At 46.5% G+C, this 21,174-nt stretch overlaps 1 protein-coding gene across 1 annotated transcript in view; it reads left to right on the forward strand.

Annotated features, from left to right (window-relative positions):
- Positions 1-19,700, forward strand: part of LOC135057163 (NACHT, LRR and PYD domains-containing protein 12-like) — a 152,832-nt gene extending 133,132 nt beyond the window's left edge. The window contains exons 9-10 of the mRNA XM_063963062.1: positions 16,735-16,905; positions 19,526-19,700. Of these exons, the coding sequence (XP_063819132.1) occupies positions 16,735-16,905; positions 19,526-19,700 (346 nt within the window). The remainder of the gene's footprint in view (positions 1-16,734; positions 16,906-19,525) is intronic.
- Positions 19,701-21,174: the final 1,474 nt, after the last annotated feature.

The following is a 21,174-nucleotide window of genomic DNA, read 5'->3' on the forward strand; positions in this document are numbered from 1 at the left end:
CCGGTAGTTTTTACCCCGAAGAGCTTCAAAGCATACCAAAAAACTATAACAGGGTTTACAAAGTAGAAAAGATTTTAAAAAATAAGATGGTCAGAGGCCGAAAATATGCGTTAGTCAAGTGGCGCGGGTACCCCGCAAAATTTAACAGTTGGGTCGCGGCATCGGTGATAAAAGACATATAAAGCTCATCACTATCTAAACAAGACGAGCGATGGATGACAAGTCGTTCTACATAACCTTGCCCAGCAACGCCTCGGCGGTTACTTTCCCGCAAAATAAGATTTCTAACTATACGACAAAATTGGCTAAACCGATAGACTTAAATGGCGAATGGGAAGTAGCACTTACTGAGATACAATATCCGCACATGTGGAATACATTGGATTTACAAGATTGTAGACTGCAATTATCATGGGATGGAATGGCAGATCAGCCGGTGGCGAGAGTTGCGAGTTTGTGCATTAAACCAGGTTTTTATGAAACAATCGAAGCGTTACTGAACGTAATCAACGCTGAAATTGTACAACTGAAACTGGACGTTGGATTAAGACTAACGTACGATCCATTTGCACGCGTTGTAACATGCGACTGTAAGCTGTTGTATCAAATCCACGCCGGTTCTAAGCTGACATGGATACTGGGTTTACAACCTAAAACTAAGATTTCTAAACCATGCGCCGACATCAAAGGCGGCCAATATACGATGTACGTGTACACAGACATTATCGAACACCAACGGGTCGGGGATAGTTATGTACCGCTACTTCGCACTGTTGAAATGAAGGGTTATAACAATGAGGTGGTCAAAATACGATACGAGAAGCCCGATTATGTACCATTGTGCAAAACACATTTTGACACGATAGCCAGAGGCGGAACTACCGGCAGTGCAAGCAGTGCACTGCACTGGGGCCCGCCTCTGTCCAGGGGCCCAAGCATGTAATGAGTCAAACTGACTCATTACATGCCGCTGTGCGCTGCGGGCAACCGCTGCCCGCAGCGCACAGCCGCCCGCAGATGAGAGGAGAGGAGCAGCGGCACGGATGTAGGACGGGGAAGGAGGAGGAGGGAGGCGGAGAAGGGAGCCGCAGCAGCGCTTTGTTACTGGTGGAGGCGCTGCTGCTGCTGCCCCTCTGCTTCCCTATAGGATGTCTTCCGAGAACAGCCTATAGGGAAGCAGAGGGGCAGCAGCAGCAGCGCCTCCACCAGTAACAAAGCGCTGCTGCGGCTCCCTCCTTCACCTCCGTCCACCACCTCCTCTGCTGCCCGGGAATCGTCTCTGACGCTGCACCGAGGAGCCTGAGGCGGAGAGGGTAAGTATAATTCTTCTTTCTTTCTTTCTCTTTCTTTCTTTTTCTTTCCTTCTTTCTTGCTTGTGCCTGGCTGCCTGCCGCAATGTGTAAAAAGGGGGGACTACCTGCCGCAATATGTAAAAAGGGGGGACTACCTGCCGCAATGTGTAAAAAGGGGGGACTGCCTGCCGCAATGTGTAAAAAGGGGGGACTGCCTGCCGCAATGTGTAAAAAGGGGGGACTGCCTGCCGCAATGTGTAAAAAGGGGGGACTGGCTGCCGCAATGTGTAAAAAGGGGGGACTGCCTGCCGCAATGTGTAAAAAGGGGGGACTGCCTGCCACCATGTGTAAAAAGGGGGAATCAGCCTGCCGCAATGTGCAAAAATGGGGGACTGCCTGCCGCTATGTGTAAAAAGGGGTAATCTGCCCGACGCAATGTGTAAAAATGGGGGACTGCCTGCCGCTATGTGTAAAAAGGGGAATCTGCCTGCCGTAATGTGTAAAAAAGGGGGACTGCCTGACGCTATGTGTAAAAATGGGGAATCTGCCTGCTGCTATGTGTAAAAAGGAGGAATCTGCCTGCCGTAATGTGTAAATATGGGGACGCTGTCTGCCGTAATGTGTAACAAGGGCACGCTGTCTGCCGTAATGTGTAAAAAGGGCACGCTGTCTGCCGTAATGTGTAACAAGGGCACGCGGTCTGCCGTTATGTGTAAAAAAGGGTAATCTGCCCGTCGCTATGTGTAAAAATGGGGAATCTGCCTGCTGTAATGTGTAAAAAAGGGGGACTGCCTGACGCTATGTGTAAAAATGGGGAATCTGCCTGCTGCTATGTGTAAAAAGGAGGAATCTGCCTGCCGTAATGTGTAAAAATGGGCACGCTGTCTGCCGTAATGTGTAACAAGGGCACGCTGTCTGCCGTAATGTGTAAAAAGGGCACGCTGTCTGCCGTAATGTGTAACAAGGGCACGCGGTCTGCCGTTATGTGTAAAAAGGGTACGCTGTCTGCCGTTATGTGTAAAAAGGGCACGCTGTCTGCTGTAATGTGTAAAAAGAGGAATCTGTTCGCTGTAAGGTGTAAAAGGGTCTCTACCTGGTGTAGTGGTGCTACTGTGCGGCGTAATTTGAATAATGGAGACTACTGTGTTGGTATTATTTTGTGGCCACACCCCTTCCCCACGAAGCCACGCCACTATGTATTTTTGCGCGCGCCTACGGCGCGCACTGCCCCTGGGGTGGACTTGGATGGGGGGGGGGGCCCCAAAGCATTTTGTCGCACCTGGGCCCACCGCTTGCTTGTTCCGCCACTGACGATAGCCATAGAGATAAAGAACCTCCAGAACGAGAACATGGCATTTAAGTTTGGGAAAGCGATCGTGAAGCTACACTTCAGACGCCGCAAAACTGAATTTTATTAACTAAGCAGAATGGTCGCTGTTAAAAATTATGGCGATCCGGTTCTCTACGCGCAATATTATAAAGCTCAAGCCGGTAATGGATTACCAGGTTTTCACGGCAGCGCATACATGTACGGCTGCGGTTTAGGCAGTATGTTTCGAAGTCTTTTCAGAAAAGCTGTTCCTCTTTTCCGGAGAGGTTTAGAGTTAGCTAAACCGCATATGAAGACCGCGGCACGTAATATAGCGAAAGATGTTACAGGTTGAGTATCCCTTATCCAAAATACTTGGGACCAGAGGTATTTTGGATAACGGATTTTTCCGTATTTTGGAATAATTAGATACCATAAGGAGATATCATGGTAATGGGACCTAAATCTGAGCACAGAATGCATTTATGTTTCATATACACCTTATACACACAGCCTGAAGGTAATTTTTGCCAATATTTTTTATAACTTTGTGCATTAAGCAAAGTGTGTGTACATACACACAATTCATTTATGTTTCATATACACCTTGTACACACAGCCTGAAGGTCATTTAATACAATATTATTAATAACTTTGTGTATTAAACAAAGTTTGTGTACATTGAGCCATCAAAAAACAAAGGTTTCACTATCTCACTCTCACTCAAAAAAGTCCGTATTTCAGAATATTCCGTATTTCGGAATATATGGATATGGGATACTCAACCTGTATCGGGCAAGCCACAACGGCCGTGGTGAATAAGATACACGAGGCGAACCAAGCAAAGCAAGACGGTTCAGGACTAATATATGCAAGAAAAGGCGTGTCTAAAAGAAAACGGAAGCGTATGATAGCGCTTCCGCCTTGGGACATACCCTTTTTAAATAAAAAACAGAGACGACGCAACTCAAAGAAGAAGAGAAAGCCGAAGCGCTCCATTGGCGATATTTTTTAAACATGTCTTTCATACACCACGAGTCCATTGAATGTGCAAAAACAGAGCTGGATCTTTTTGACGTGCCCCCGACACAAACTAGCATAGAGAAAAGTCTATACGTCGAAGTTCAACCTTTAGCGGCGTTATCCGACACAGCTCCGCTTGAATTTTATATAGCAGTCAGCGGTGAACACTACTACGATCTGAACAACACGCTGTTGTACGTGACGTGCAAGATCGTACGAACCGATAACACACCGATACCGCAAGGTGCGCGGGTCGCACTTATTAATTACCCAATAGCAACTTTATTCAACCAAGTGGATGTAACTTTGGGCGACAGGCTCATATCACAATCCAACAATCTTTACGCATACCGCGCGTACATTGAGACTATATTGAATTACAGCTCGGATGCATTGTCAACAAAACACACAACAGGATTGTTTTACAAAGATTCGGATGGTGAATTTAACAACACGGCGCTGGACGGTCCGAATACGGGGTTCAAAAAACGAGCAGGAGCAACAGAGCAGAGTCGCACGGTTGAATTGCTAGGACCGCTTCACTGCGACCTTTTCCATCAACATAAACTAATTTTAAACGCCGTTGATCTGAAGATTAAACTAACCAGAAACAAAGACGCATTCTGCTTAATGTTGTCTGAAGCGGATGCCTTTAAAATACAGATCACAGCGGCGTCCCTGTTCGTGAAAAGAGTTCAGGTCTCACCAGCCGTGCGGATTGGGCACGCGCAGGCCCTGTTAAACGGTAACACGAAATACGCGATTGACCGCGTTGGGATGAAAATCTACAGCGTACCAACAGGCAGTAGAGTATTTAATCTAGAAAATCTATTTTTAGGTCAAGTGCCGAAAACAGTTATAGCCCGTTCGTTAAGATAAGCGGCCAACCAGTGCTCACTCGGCTGCCCGCTGCTATGCGTATTGATTACAAATGCACAGGGGTATTGCGCCAGTTTACTGACCGGTAACATATCGCACGGATACGTTCCTTTAAAAATATGCCGTGTGCTTTGCACAGCGTACAGAATACAGTTTATCTGTAATGTGTTCATTTTTTCAGCAGCGTAGTGATAGTTTATTTCATTTATAGATAATCGTACAGCACATCGCGCCTTTGATTAATCTTGATGATGTTATCAAATAGAGCATATATTATCACATTGACTGTCCGGTCCAACGCTTCTGCAAAGCGGAATTCGGCACGTAGATTGCCTGTTCTTATCAGGGAAAGGTGTTTTCCACACTCCTGTTCTGGTGAAAGGTCAAAAGCAAATAGCGTGTAGCCTCTGAGGTACTCTTCGCGGTCAATCAGTATACCATTGTCAGATTTCTGTTTATTTGTGATCTGTATGAGTGACATATACTCTCTTACAGCATTATCGCGTTCAAAGTCGGGTTGAAATGGTTTGGCGGGGTGCGGTGTTCCATCCAGATAAAGGGACGCAAAACTTACATTTTTATGTTCAAAGCAAAGGGGATTCCGGTTATGGATTCCTGAAAATGATTCGATATCCACAAAACAGGCTATAACTGTTTTCGGCACTTGACCTAAAAATTGATTTTCTAGATTAAATACTCTACTGCCTGTTGGTACGCAGTAGATTTTCATCCCAACGCGGTCAATCGCGTATTTCGCGTTACCGTTTAACAGGGCCTGCGCGTGCCCAATCCGCACGGCTGGTGAGACCTGAACTCTTTTCATGAACAGGGACGCCGCTGTGATCTGTATTTTAAAGGCATCCGCTTCAGACGACATTAAGCAGAATGCGTCTTTGTTTCTGGTTAGTTTAATCTTCAGATCAACGGCGTTTAAAATTAGTTTATGTTGATGGAAAAGGTCGCAGTGAAGCGGTCCTAGCAATTCAACCGTGCGACTCTGCTCTGTTGCTCCTGCTCGTTTTTTGAACCCCGTATTCGGACCGTCCAGCGCCGTGTTGTTAAATTCACCAGCCGAATCTTGTAAAATAATCCTGTTGTGTGTTTTGTTGACAATGTATCCGAGCTGTAATTCAATATAGTCTCAATGTACGCGCGGTATGCGTAAAGATTGTTGGATTGTGATATGAGCCTGCCGCCAAAAGTTACATCCACTTGGTTGAATAAAGTCGCTATTGGGTAATTAATAAGTGCGACCCGCGCACCTTGCGGTATCGGTGTGTTATCGGTTCGTACGATCTTGCATGTCACGTACAACAGCGTGTTGTTCAGATCGTAGTAGTGTTCACCGCTGGCTGCTATATAAAATTCAAGCGGAGCTGTGTCGGATAACGCCGCTAAAGGTTGAACTTCGACGTATAGACTTTTCTCTATGCTAGTTTGTGTCGGGGGCACGTCAAAAAGATCCAGCTCTGTTTTTGCACATTCAATGGACTCGTGGTGTATGAAAGACATGTTTAAAAAATATCGCCAACGGAGCGCTTCGGCTTTCTCTTCTTCTTTGAGTTGCGTTGTCTCTGTTTTTTATTTAAAAAGGGTATGTCCCAAGGCGGAAGCACTATCATACGCTTCCGTTTTCTTTTAGACATGCCTTTTCTTGTATATATTAGTCCTGAACCGTCTTGCTTTGCTTGGTTCGCCTCATGTATCTTATTCAACACGCCCATTGATGCTTGCCCGATAACATCTTTCGCTATATTACGTGCCGCGGTCTTCATATGCGGTTTAACTAACTCTAAACCTCTCCGGAAAAGAGGAACAGCTTTTCTGAAAAGACTTCGAAAAATACCGCCTAAACTGCAGCCGTACATGTACGCGCTGCCGTGAAAACCTGGTAATCCATTACCGGCTTGAGATTTATAATATTGCGCGTAGAGACCCGGATCGCCATAATTTTTAACAGCGACCATTCTGCTTAGTTAATAAAATTCAGTTTTGCGGCGTCTGAAGTGTAGCTTCATGATCGCTTTCCCAAACTTAAATGCCATGTTCTCGTTCTGGTCGTTCTTTATCTCTATGGCTATCGTGTCAAAATGTGTTTTGCACAATGGCACATAATCAGGCTTCTCGTATCGTATTGTGACCACCTCATTGTTATAACCCTTCATTTCAACAGTGCGAAGTAGCGGTACATAACTATCCCCGACCCGTTGGTGTTCGATAATGTCTGTGTACACGTACATCGTATATTGGCCACCTTTGATGTCAGCACAAGGTTTAGAAATCTTAGTTTTAGGTTGTAAACCCAGTTTCCATGTCAGCTTAGAACCGGCGTGGATTTGATACAACAGCTTACTGTCGCATGTTACAACACGTGCAAATGGATCGTACGTTAGTCTTAATCCAACATCCAGTTTCAGTTGTACAATTTCAGCGTTGATTACGTTCAGTAACGCTTTGATTGTTTCATAAAAACCCGGTTTAATGCACAAACTCGTGACTCTCGCCACCGGCTGATCCGCCGTTCCATCCCATGATAATTGCAGTCTACAATCTTGTAAATCCAATTTATTCCATGTGTGCGGATATTGTATCTCAGTAAGTGCTACTTCCTATTCGCCATTTAAGTCTATCGGTTTAGCCAATTTTGTCGTATAGTTAGAAATCTTATTTTGCGGGAAAGTAACCGCCGAGGCGTTTCTGGGTAAGGTTATGTAGAACGACTTGTCATCCATCGCTCGTCTTGTTTAGATAGTGATGAGCTTTATATGTCTTTTATCACCGATGCCGCGACCCAACTGTTACATTTTGCGGGGTACCTGCGCCACTTGACTAACGCGTATTTTCGGCCTCTGACCGTCTTATTTTTTTAAATCTTTTCCACTTTGTAAACCCTGTTATAGTTTTTTGGTATGCTTTGAAGCTCTTCGGGGTAAAAACTACCGGTTATAACTTCACCGTACAGATCTGTCAACTTATAAAGCGGCTTAAGCCCATTAGTGTTCACACTATGTACAACAAATATCTCCTCAGAAAAACTCTGTTCGTAGCCTTTCCGAAATATGTCCTTATATTTAGAAATACGGACGTGGTCACCGATTCCTAAACAAACGGGGGCTTTCTTACTTCTAAAGTAATCACCGTAGGTCGTTTTGAAGACACTCAATGCATTAGAGTCATTCACATCGTTTGGAGCGCACTTAATCGTTCTATGGTATGTGTCATTATAGCTGCGTATAAAGTCTTGTAAAACGTCTATATATCTGTAGGTATTCTTTGCCGTGAAATAGCGCCATATTCGTGTTTTTAAAGTCCTATTGAAGCGCTCTATAACAGCCGCTTTCACATCGTTATTGGTGGTGAAATGATTTATAATGTATTTTTGTAACACCTTTTATAGTTTTCTGTTTAGAAACTCTTTACCGTTATCGGTTTGTAGCTTCATCGGCACAGCACCCCGCTGGAATATTTTTTCAAAAGCATTAGCGACTGTTGCGGCGTTCTTAGCGGTCAGACTTTCAGCCAAGGCCCTCTTACTGAATATATCGATGACTGTTAATATGTATTTAATACCATCGTTGTATTTTGACAGGTCTATCAGTGAAACCAAATCGCATTGCCACTGTTGATTTACACCCGATACACAAATCATGTTCCTTTTATCGTTTTTTCTTGCCGGTTTGTGCAACGTGTATGCGTCTTGTTCTTGTAACCACTTTCTTACGTCGGATCTTTTAAATTTATTTTTAACCGACCCATAATATTTATCAATGCCGCTAAAACCACCTGGTTTTAACACTGTGTAATATGCGTCTTTCAGCCGCTTGATTTGACGCGCTGCATTGCGTGACATTCTGCGACTGGTGTTACGTTACACTCTTTTCAAAGCCATTATCTTTTAATACGGTTTAATATCGAACTCAATAAATTTTATATTAAATTTTATATAAAAGCGATATCAAACACTAACATTTAATATTAAAGGAGGCGTTCCCCAGGAGAAAGGAGGAGAAAGGGGTGTGGCAACTGTCACTTTGACAGAAAGGTGGTCTTTCTCTACTACTGTCCTGTATGCTGTAAATATACAAGGGTGCTGTTGTTAAAATAAACGTACAGTGGCCCTGTCTTGTATGCTGTAAAATTAAAGGGGTGTCTATTAAAATATGGGGGTGCTGGCCCTGTCCTGTTTGCCGTTAAATTACAGGAGTGCTGTTGTTAAAATAAAGGTACACTGACCCTGTCCTGTATGCTGTAAAATTACAGGGGTGCATTTGTTAAAATAAAGGTACGCTGGCCCTGTCTTGTATGCTGTAAAATTACAGGGGTGTTGCTAAAATAAAGGGGAGCTGGCCCTGTCTTGTGTGCTGTAAAAATACAGGGGTGCTGTTGGTAAAATAAGGGAACACTGGCCCCGTCTTGTATGCTGTAAAATTACAGGGGTGCTGTTGAAATACAGGGATGCTGGCTCTGTTTTTGTGCTGTAAATATACAGGGGTGTTGTTAAAATACAGGGGTGCTGGCCCTGTAATGTATGCTGTAAAAATATAGGGGTGCTGTTGTCAAAATAAAGGAACACTGGCCCCGTCTTGTATGCTGTAAAATTACAGGGGTGTTGTTAAAATACAGGGGTGCTGGCCCTGTCCTGTGTGCTGTAAAAATACAGGGGTGTTGTTAAAATACAGGGGTGCTGGCCCTGTCCTGTATGCTGTAAAAATACAGGGGTGTTGTTATTAAAATAAATTTACACTGGCCCTGTCTTGTATGCTGTAAAAATACTGGGGTGCTGTGAAAATATATGTTCACTAGCCCTGTCCTGTATGCTGTAAAAGTACAGGGGTGCTGTGGTTAAAATAAAGGTACACTGGCCCTGTCTTGTATGCTGCACAATTACAGGGGTGCTGTGAAAATAAAGGGGAACTGTTCTTTGTGCTGTAATAATAAAGGAGTGCTGTCCTGTGAAATGGAGAACAAAAATGTGGAGGAAAAAATAGTGAAAGATCAGTAACTACTTCCAGTTCCTAGTACTATTGCTGAAGCTGCTGCTGCCACCAGTCATGACATTGACGAAGCAATTCCATCCACTTTGTCTGCTAAGGCTGATGCCCAATGTCATAGAGGGCATGTAAAATCCAAGAAGCAAGAATTAATAATCAGGGGGAAAAAGGAAATTATCTGATGAAAAACATAAAATTGCCAATTTGCCATTCATGACACGAAGTGGCAAGGAAAGGCTAAGGCCTAGGCTTATGTTCATGACTGGTGGTTCAGCTTCTCATGAAGATGGAAGCCTTCCTCCCTCTCAAAAAAAAAAAAAAATAAGCTTGATAAAGCACAGGAAATAACAACTGTGCGTTCAGAGAGATCACAAATCCCCAAGGAGAGTCCAAGTGTGTCCGCGGTTGTGATATCTAGGCCTGACTTTCCCAAGACTGTATGGGAAGAAGAGGCTCCTACCATCATTTGCAAGCCCCCTGCAAGTGCTGGGAGGAGCACCGCCAGTCCAGTTGCTGATATTGAGATTGAGGATGTCACTGTAGAAGTACAGCAGGATGAGGAGGATATTGGTGTAGCTGGCGCTGCAAAGGAAGTTGACGATGAGGATTCTGATGGTGATGTGGTTTGTTTGAATAAGGCACCAGTGGAGACAGTTGTTGGCCATGGGATGAAAAAGCCCATTGTCATGCCTGGGAAAATACCAAAACATCCACCTCTATGGTGTGGAATTATTTCTCCACAAATCCGGACAACAGGTGTCAAGCCATGTGTTGCCTTCGTCAATCCATAATAAGTAGGGGTAAGGATGTTAACCACCAAGGAACATCCTCCCTTATACGTCAAAATAATTCTCAATACAAGAACAGAGGAAGCGCATACAGTATAAAACTTTGATTTTTAAAAAGAAAATACACACATAGTCAGCGGCAGGACGCGGCCACCCTCCGCCGTCCTCACAGCAGCATGATGCGGCCACCGCCGCTTTCATACCCTCACTGCACGGGACACGGGACTGTGAGCCTCTCGAAGCCAGCGCTGCCACTGCCTGCTGTCATCTCAAGGGCGGCCAATCGGGGACAAGGCACACAATGCGCTCCAAGTAGAAGTGCGCTGTGTGCAATGCACACAGCGCACACATGTAGTTACGGCTCTGTTGGCATGACTGATGAGTCCTCTCCTAACTGGGATTCCTCCGGAGGATCCTTGAGTGGTACGCCTAACTGAAGGCGGAACCAGTTCCGCTCTGTCCGGCCAGTAACATCTGGTCCCGGCTACAGTGCACTTTAAAGCTAGCAGCGGCCGCCAGCCAATCCTGGATCATGGGCGGGCCGACTGACAATTAAAAGACAGCAAGGCTTTTCTTTTTTTAAACTGTGTAAGCCAATCACGGCTCATGCACCGCCAACCATTGAGAAGCTGCCAAGTGGCAGCTTCTCATTGGCTGGCGGTCTGCCAGCCATGATTGGCGCGTGGATTCAAAGAGCGGCCTCTTCTTCTGATCAGCAGCACCGGTCTACAGAAATGGCTGGCAGCCACTGACAACTTAAACTGAACTGCAGCTGTGACCCAGCTGATGCTCCCTGCTCCACTTCCGTACCACTCCTAGAGAGACTGTGTCTCATCTAAATGCTAGGAGCAGGAGGTGATATGGGGGGAGGTGAGGCACAGGGGGAGTGATGCATAGGAGATGATATGGGTGACTGAGGCAGAGGAGGTGATATGGGGAGTGTTGCATAGGAGATGATATGGGGGACTGAGGCAGAGGAGGTGATATGGGGGAGTGGGGCAGAGGAGGTGATATGGGGGAGTGGGGCACAGGAGGTGAGATGGAGGAGTGAGGCACAGGAAGTGAGATGGGGGAATAAGAGGAGCAGGGAGTGAGGCACAGGAGTGAGAGGTGCAGGGGTTAAGATAGAAGCAGAGGCTGAAGTGGTAGCAGGGAGTGAGAGGAGAAGTGGGTGAGATGGAGTGAGGCACAGGGAGTGAGATGGGTAAGTGAGGCACAGGGGTGAGATAGGGATATGAGAGGAGCAGGGGGTGAGGTAGGAGAGTGAGGCACAGTAGTGAGATGTGCAGGATTTAAGATGGAAGCAGAGGCTGAAGGTATAGCAGGGAGGGAGAGGTGTAGGGGGTAAGTAAAGGAGAAAAATATGCAGGTGATCAGACACAAAGGAGAGTATATAGGGAGTGAGAGGGTTGCCTAGGATGAAGATATGGACACATGAGGAAAGTGACAGACAAAGGAAACAGAACGGACACATTGAAGACAGAAGATCAGTGAGCAAAGGTTGTTCAACATATCCTGCTACATTGCAAATCACATCTAAAATTGTGTGTGTGGGGGGAGAACTGCTGTGGGCTTAAGTGGCACTGCTACTGTGGGCATTGTGTGTGTAAGCAGCACTGCTACTGTGGGCATTGTGTGTGTAAGCGGCACTTCTACTGTGGCAATGTGAATACAATTGTGCTACTGTGAGGCGTTATTTTGAATTGGGGGTACTATTGTGTTGCCACGCCCCTTCCTAGTGATGCCACACACCCTTTTGCAGCACGCACGGCTGGTGAGGGAGATGAGTTCTCCCACCTCTCCAGGATCACTTGAAGCCTTTGGCGAGGAAGATGAAATATGACAGTAGTCACCTTGTTGCAAAGCGGATTACTGAGGCCATAACAACTATGCTGGTGTTAGTCGTGCATCCGGTATCCACCATTAGTGCAGTGGGATTTAGACAGTTGAGGGACGCACTGTGTCCCCGGTACCGATTCCACTAGGCAAGCGATTCCCGGACTGTACAGGGACATTAAGAAAAGTGTCCTCTGTGTCCTGAAAAATGCGGTTGTACCCAGGGTCCAGTTAACCACGGACATGTGGACAAGTGGAACAGAGCAGACTAAGGACTATATGACTGTGACAGCACACTGGGTAGATGTATTGCCTTCCGCAGCAACAACAGCAGCGGCACCAGTAGCAGCATCTCACAAACACCAGCTCGTTCCTAGGCAGGCTACGCTGTGTATCACCACTTTCCGTAAGAAGCACACTGCTGACAACCTCTTACGGAAACTGAGGGACATCATCGCACAATGGCTTACTCCACTTAGAATCTCCTGGGGATTTGTAATATCTGACAATGCCACCAATATTGTGCATGCATTACATCTGGGCAAATTCCAGCATGTCCCATGATTTGCATATACAATTTATTTGGTGGTGCAGAATTTTACAAAAATGACAGGGGCATGCAGGAGATGCTGTTGGTGGCCTAAAAAATTGATTTCTGTGTTGTGCAAGGTTCTCCAACCTTCGAACTTGCCACACATGAAGTCAGTTCAGACACTGCCAGCTTGAGTCAGGTCATTCCCCTCATCAGGCTTTTGCAGAAGCAGCTGGAGAAATTGAAGGAGGAGCTAAGGTGGAGCGATTCCGCTAAGTATGTGGGACTTGTGGATGGAACCATTCATTCGCTTTGCCAGGATTCAAGGGTGGTCAATCTGTTGAAATCAGAGCACTACATTTTGGCCACTGTGCTTGATCCTAGGTTTAAAGCCTACATTGTATCTCTCTTTCCAGCAGACACAAGTCTGCAGAGGTGCAAAGACCTGCTGGTGAGAAAATTGTCAACTCAAGCGGAACGTGACCCGTCAACAGCTCCTCCTTCATTTTCTCCTGCAACTGGGGCTGCGAGGAAAATAATAAAATTTAGGGCAGTCAGGAGCAAGTGTTGACATCTGGTCCGGACTGAAGGAGCTGCCAACAATTACTGACATGTCTACTGTCACTGCATAGGATGCTGTCACCATTGAAAGAATGGTGGAGGATTATATATCGGTGACAGTATCCAAGTAGGCATGTCAGACAGTCCGTATGTATACTGGCAGGAAAAATAGGCAATTTGGAGGACCTTGCACAAACTGGCTTTATTTTACCTAAGTTGTCTCCCCTCCAGTGTGTACTCCGAAAGAGTAGTGCAGCCGGTAACCTTGTCAGCGATCAGCGTAGGAGGTTACTTCCACAAAATGTGGAGAAGATGATGTTCATCAAAATGAATGATAAATCCCTCCAGGGAGACCTTTACCAGCAATTGCCTCCACAAAGTACACAGGGACCTGTGATGGTGGATTCCCGTGGGGATGAATTAATACTCTGTGAAGATGAGGATGTACACACTGAAAGGGGTGAGGAATTGGAGGAGGAGGATAAGGACGACATCTTGCCTCTGTAGAGCCAGTTTGTCCAAGGAGAGATTAATTGCTTATTTTTTGGTGGGGGCCCAAACAAACCAATCAATTCAGCCACAGTCATGTGGCAGACCCTGTCACATAAATGATTGGTTTGTTAAAGTGTGCATGTCCTGTTTATACAACATAAGGGTGGGTGGGAGGGCCCAAGGACTATTCCATCTTGCACCTCTTTTTTTCTTTGCATTATGTGCTCTTTGGGGCCTAGTTTTTAAAACTGCCATCCTATCTGACACTGCAATTCCACTCCTAGATGGGCCAGGTGCAGAGCCGGATTAAGGGGGGGGCCCGGGGGATACTTTCCAAAAGGGCCCCCTGCTACACCGCAGATCGGATCTCTCTTCCGATCCGATCTGCGGTGCTGTGCTCCGCTCCCCGGCTCCAGAACAGATTGACATGCGGACGAGCGTCCGCATGTCAATCTGCGGTCTCCTCTCCCTCCCTGCTGTGTTGGAGGGACACGGAGCGCATCGCGCGTCTCTCCTGTGTCCCTCCCTGGCTCTCCCCCAGCCGGTCTAAGGAAGTGCCGTTCGTGAGCTCTGATTGGCTCACGAACCGGCACTTCCTGTATTAGACCAGCCAGGGGAGAGCCAGGAGGGACATAGGAGAGACGCGCGATGCGCTCCGTGTCCCTCCAACACATGGGGGGGTTGGGAAGCAGGCACTGTGGGGGGGGGGAGAGATCTGGCACTGGGGGCATATACCTGGCACTGTGGGGGGCAGATCTGGCACTGGGGGCATATACCTGGCACTGGGGGGAAGATCTGGCACTGGGGGCATATACCTGGCACTGTGGGGGGCAGATCTGGCACTGGGGGTATATACCTGGCACTGTGGGGGCAGATCTGGCACTGGGGGCATATACCTGGCACTGTGGGGGGAAGATCTGGCACTGGAGGCATATACCTGGCACTGTGGGGGAATATCTGGCACTGGGGGCATATACCTGGCACTGTGGGGGAATATTTGGCACTGGGGGGAGCAGGCACTGAGGGGGCATATGTGGCACTGGGGGGGGGGGTATATGTGGCACTGGGGGCATGTACCTGGCACTGTGGGGGAATATCTGGCACTAGGGGCATATACCTGGCACTGTAGGGGAATATCTGGCACCGGGGGCATATGTGGCACTGGGAGCATGGCCCTAGCAACAAGCACTACCCCTAGCAACGAGCATGACAGCCAGTGCATGAAACCCCTTGCAACGAGCATGACACCCTGATCATAAAAACCCCTGGCACCGTGCATGGAACCAAGAGCATGAAACCCCTGGCAACGAGCAGGTAATTTAAAAGTAATTAGAAGCCTTACTGTAGAACTTAATGTGTAATGGGCATTACGGTGTGTGGCATAATGTATCACGGACATTGCGGTGTGTGTCATAATGTATCAGGCATTACGGTGTGTTGTATACTATATCACGGGCATTGTGGTATGTGGTATAATGTCTCAGGATCATTGTGGTGTGTGTCATACTGTGTCACAGACATTGTATGTGCTATAATGTATCAGGGGCATTGCAGTGTGTAGCATAATGTATAACGGGCATTGCGATTCCTGTCATAATGTGTCACAGGCATTATGGTGTGTGGCATAATGTGTCGGGGGCATTACGGTGTGTGCATTATTGTGTGTGGCATAATGTCTAAGGGCCATTGCAGTATGTGGCATAATGTATACTGGGCATTACTATAAGGAGGAAAAATGACAAATAATGTAAGGGGCATGAATCAGGATTATTTTTCTTTCCTGTGGTGGCCAACGTCTGGGCGTGCAGGTTGCAAAACTGGGGTATAAGGTAGTCTTTTCCTGCAATGCCACGCCCTCCACGCAAAGCCACGCCCATTTCGACAAAGCCACACACCCTTTTTGCCGGCGCGCGCCTGCGTCGTGCACATTTTTCTACCTTTGCTAGTGCCAATTACGGGGGGTATGGGGGGGGGGGGGCGCCGAAGGATTTTTTGGCTTGAGGGAGAAAAATTTCTAGTTACGCCACTGGGCTCAGCTGTCCAATAATGTATCAATGAAACAGCCTGCGTGCCCAGCCAATGACTGAGCGGCAGGCTGCTTCATTCATACTTTATTGGACAGCTGAGCCGTCGCTCAGCTCAGCTGTCCTGTCTGTGCGCCCGCTGCTGCAGTGAGGACGGGATCCGGGGAGCACAGCACCGCAGATTGGATCGGAAGAGAGATCCGATCTGCGGTGTGGCAGGGGGTGTGCTGCTTGGGGAGGCAAATATATATATATATATATATGTGTGTGTGTATATATATATATGTATATGTGTGTGTATATATATATATGTATATATATATATATATATATATATATATATATTTTCTGCCTTCTCTATTAGGGGCCCCACTCTCTTAAGTGCCCCGGGCCCCCCATGGTCTTAATCCGGCTCTGGCCAGGTGTTTGTGCCGCCAACTTGTGTCGCATAGCTTAGTCATACAGCGACCTCAGTGCAACCTTTAGGCATAAAAACAATATTGTGAGGTGTTTAGAATAGACTGGAAATGAGTGGAAATGAATGTTATTGAGGTTAATAATACCGTAGGATCAAAATGACCCCCAAATTCTGTGATGTTAGCTGTTTTTATGTTTGTTTGTTTGTTTGTTTGTTTGTTTGTTTGTTTGTTTGTTTTGGTTTTTTTTAAATCCAGATCCAAAACCAAAACCCCGAAAGGGTGGTTTTGTCAAAACCAATCCAGATCCAAAACATGAATCGAGATCCAGATCCAAAACACAAAACCTGAAAAGAGTCCGCACATCTCTATTCTTGCACATGGCACTAAAATGTCTAGTTATGGCTCTGCAAATTATTAGCAACATTCAGCCTAATAGGTGTATATGTACAATACAGTACAGTAACAGTATATGAACAATTTTACTGTGTATACTGTATTCAGTTTTATATTGTGGTTATGACGTCATGCTGAGTGTGAGGCTTACAATGACAATAAATGAATTAATCCAAATCCCTCATCTCTCATCAGGTTACAGCACTGTGCTCTGACCTCCTCCTGCTGTAATGATCTCCGCTCTGTTCTTATTACAAACCGCTCTCTGACCAGACTGGAGCTGGCATGGAACAAACTGATGGACTCTGGAGTAAAACTTCTGTGTGAGGGCCTAATGCATCCAGACTGTACCCTGGAGGAACTAATGTAAGACCTGCCTTAGCATTTATGTACAGTAATCACTGGCGGCTGCAGCGCCGACCACACAGTGCGTCGAGGGGAGGGGGCGCTGGCTGGTTATCCCGGGGATGGACGGTGCTGTGTGTATTACAGCTGGGACTCGGCGTTAGGCTTCTCTTCTCCTTATAGGTCTGCCCCCAGACTCCCATTGGTTAGTTTCACAGGAGTACATTTTTAAGGAACCCTTCATTCATACTTTTTGTTTCAATAATTGCTTGTTTTATTATATGTTGTTTTTTTGGTCATTAATTTTCTTGTATTAGATATAATTAAGTTAGTCATTAAATTATAAGCCCTGGACGACATGGGCAGTAGTTGGTTTCAGCAGCAGCTCTGACTCTGTGCTCCATTAATACAGTCAATGGGCCAATCACACTATATTGGTTGATCAGCCCAATCATTGTATATGTGTGCATGCACGAGCATTAGCCAATGAATGCTCCCGCAAATGGTCCGATCTGGAGGTCACATCTTATGCGCAGTTTAATATTCATCCATTGGTGAACGTACACACTGAGCCAGAAATATCTTGGTGTGTACGGAGCTCCAAGTACCGGAATGTTTGTCTAATCTGCCGACTGGTCTGCATAGAATGGAAGCCTGAATGAAAGCCACTGGTTTCCACATCATGGGAACTTTTCTGCACACTGCTGTTAAACACCAAAGTGGATTATGAGGAGGTAGTGCAGTGGGGATCATATGAATGACCGATGGACGGAATGCCGACACTGGCATCCCGCCCATCATAATCCCAACAGTCCCCTAGTAAGTCCGATAACCCTCACCCTTTCCCTACCCTAACCCTCCCTTGTGGGTGCCTAACCCTAACCCTCCCTTCCCTACTGCCTAAACCTAACCCTCCCCGCTTGATGCCTATCCATAACCCTCCCTCCCCGGTCCCTAACCGTAACCTTCCCTAAGCTTCCCCCTAATCCTAGTCCCCCGTCCTCATACTAAACCTAACTCCCCCCCCCCCCCCCGCGTCAGGATGCCAGCGCGTCCCACTGTCAGGACGTTCGGGATGCCGGCATTGTGATGCCGGCATTCCGTTTGGCATCAGTATGTAGATGTCGAGATAGCGTCCTTTATCGGGATGCCGGCGTCGGTATAGTGACCGCCGGTATCCCGGGAGTCAGTTAGGTAACTGCTTCACGTGCAGTGTGCTCTCTATACTTTGTCTACAGGCGCTGGCTGGGAAGGAAAACATGTTAGGCTTGGTGAGTAAAGAACATGTGAGAAGATGTGAATGGCATGTGTCTTGACCAATTGGCGGACCTTGGAAGGGTTCCATGTAAATGAGAGGGATTTATCTTGCCCCAGTATTACCTTTACACATTTTAAGAAGTATATGAGTGGCATGCGGGGGGTCTGAGCTGCTGTATGCTCCATTCAAAGAGGGTAATTCAGACCTGATCTCTCCTCTGCGAATTTGCAGAGGCTTGCAATCAGATAGTCGCCGCCCAGACAAAGTGAAAAACCGCCCCGTGCAAGTCTGCGTACACCGTGCAAAAAGCTTTGCAAACGCCGGTCAGCTGCAAATCCTTTCGCAAATCACTCACCATCGAATGATTGTTCCATACTTGCCGACTTTTGGGCTGCTCTCTCTGGGAGAGAGTAGCCGGTTGGCTCAGCAGGGCAGGCGGGCAGTGAGGTGACGTGCAGAGGGGGCGGGCCAGAGGCTTGATGGGGGCGTGGCTGCTGGATCGCATCATGTAAGCCACGCCCTCCACTGTGCAATGCCGCTATTACAGCAGGAGGCGTGGCTATGATGACGCGATTCATCAAGAATCGCGTCATCGCCTGCCCGGACCGCCCACTTTACTCGCTAAGTGGGCGGCCGGGCAGTGGTGACCCCTGAAATCGGGAGACTTGCCTGCTCTTCCGGGGGGCCGGGAGGGTCACCCGATTTTCGGGAGCCTCCCGGCCATTCCGGGAGGGTCGGCAAGTATGGATTGTTCCAGTCTGTGCAGACTGTGCGTAGTCCAGGACTTACTCCTCCAGTGCCATACAAACTGGCTGATTGGGTCCGGAGCTGACGTCACACACCCTCCCTGAAAACACTTGGGCAGCCTGCATTTTACCTGACACTCCCAGAAAACAGCCAGTTACCTGGTGATTGACAGGAAGCGGCCAAACGGCCGCTTCCTGTCAATCACCTTGCGATCAAAAGAGTTGCTGGATTTTTTTTACAGTTTGGCCTCTCGCATGTGCACTACAATCCGTACGCATGCACAGTCGATCGATAATCCTCAGCCTTGCAAATTCGCACAACAGCGAACAGGTCTGAATCGGGCCCAATCTCTGCTCAATGCTGTATAAACAACTGTGAGTACGGCTGTACAAATCCCATTACTACTGAATAAACCAGCCCATTGTTTACTGGGCTGTTTGTTGACTCCGCTGGTGTGTACCTACACTCTGCCATAACCCTGCAAGTCATACACACATAATCCAACAGCTACACATACAGCCTAATAGCATTGGACCTGCTTTATATAGTGTTAGTCTTTCTGTTATGACATCATGCTGCATGTGAGGCTGGTTATTATAAGATATAAACTAAACAAGAGGTCTCATATTTCATCAGGTTAAAGTTCTGTGGTCTGACCTCCTCCTGCTGTGATGATCTCCGCTCTGTTCTTATTACAAACCGCTCTCTGATCTCATTGAATATGTCATGGAACCACCTGCAGAACAATGGAATAAAACTTCTGTGTGAGGGACTGAAACATCCAAACTGTACACTACTGGAACTTAAGTAAGAAGTATCTACTGTATACAGTGGCGTAAGCTCGCCCCAGTCGCCCGGAGGCATGATAAAATGTTGGTGCCCCCCTTCCCCCCCCCCACACACATATATGCCATATGTAGATATCTGGTACTCAGGGTGAACAGTAGCAGTGTACTCAGATGCCTTTCACAATAGTAGTATAGACATACACACACACATCTTTCACTTACACACACATATGCCTCTTTTCCTTGAACACACACATGCTTTTTTCACTTAAAACACACACATCTTTCACTTACACATGCCTTTTTCACTTAAAACACACATACCTCTTTCACTTACACAAACATACCTTTTTCACTAACTCACATGCCTCTTTTACTTGCGCACACACACTTCTTTTACTTACACACACACACGCCTTTATCATTTACACACATGCCTTTTTCAGTTACACACACATGCCTTTTTCACTTACACGTGCCTTTTTCACTTACACACACACACACACACACACACACACCTTTTCACTTACACAAACCTTTTTCACTTACACACATGTGCCTGTTTCACTTAGACACGCACACACACCTTTTTCACTTACACACACGCCGCTTTCACTTACACACACACACCTTTTTCACTTACACACACACACGTCACTTTCACTTACACACACAATTACACACACACACATGCCACTTTCAGTTACACACACATGCCACTTTCACTTACACACAATTACACACACGTCACTTTCACTTACACACAAACACACGTGCCACTTTCACTTACATACAATTACACCCACACACACACACACACACGTCACTTTCACATGCACAATTACACACACACATGCCTCTTTCACTTACACACACAATTACACGCACGCCACTTTCACTTACACACACACGTGCCACTTTCACTTACACACAATTACACACGTCACTTTCACACAAACACACGTGCCACTTTCACTTACATACAATTACACCCACACACACACGTCACTTTCACATGCACAATTATACACACACACATGCCTCTTTCACTTACACACACAATTACATGCACGCCACTTTCACTTACACACACACGTGCCACTTTCACTTACACACAATTACACCCTCACACACGTCACTTTCACTTACACATGCACAATTACACACACACATGCCTCTTTCACTTACACACACACAATTACACGCATGCCACTTTCACATGCCACTTTCACTTACAAACAATTACACACACATCACTTACACACACACACATGCCTATTTCATTTATACACACACACAATTACACGCACATGACACTTTCACTTAGACACGCACAATTACACACACACATGCCACTTTCACTTACACACACACACACACACACGCCTCTTTTACTTAAACACACAACTTTCTTTTAAAAAACACAGACATACACACCTCACTTAAAACCATTCACACACATAAACACATTGCTGCCAACATTTATTAAAGATACCC

The sequence above is a fragment of the Pseudophryne corroboree genome, chromosome 3, assembly GCF_028390025.1.
Source record: "Pseudophryne corroboree isolate aPseCor3 chromosome 3, aPseCor3.hap2, whole genome shotgun sequence".
NCBI classification, from domain to species: Eukaryota; Metazoa; Chordata; class Amphibia; order Anura; family Myobatrachidae; genus Pseudophryne; species Pseudophryne corroboree.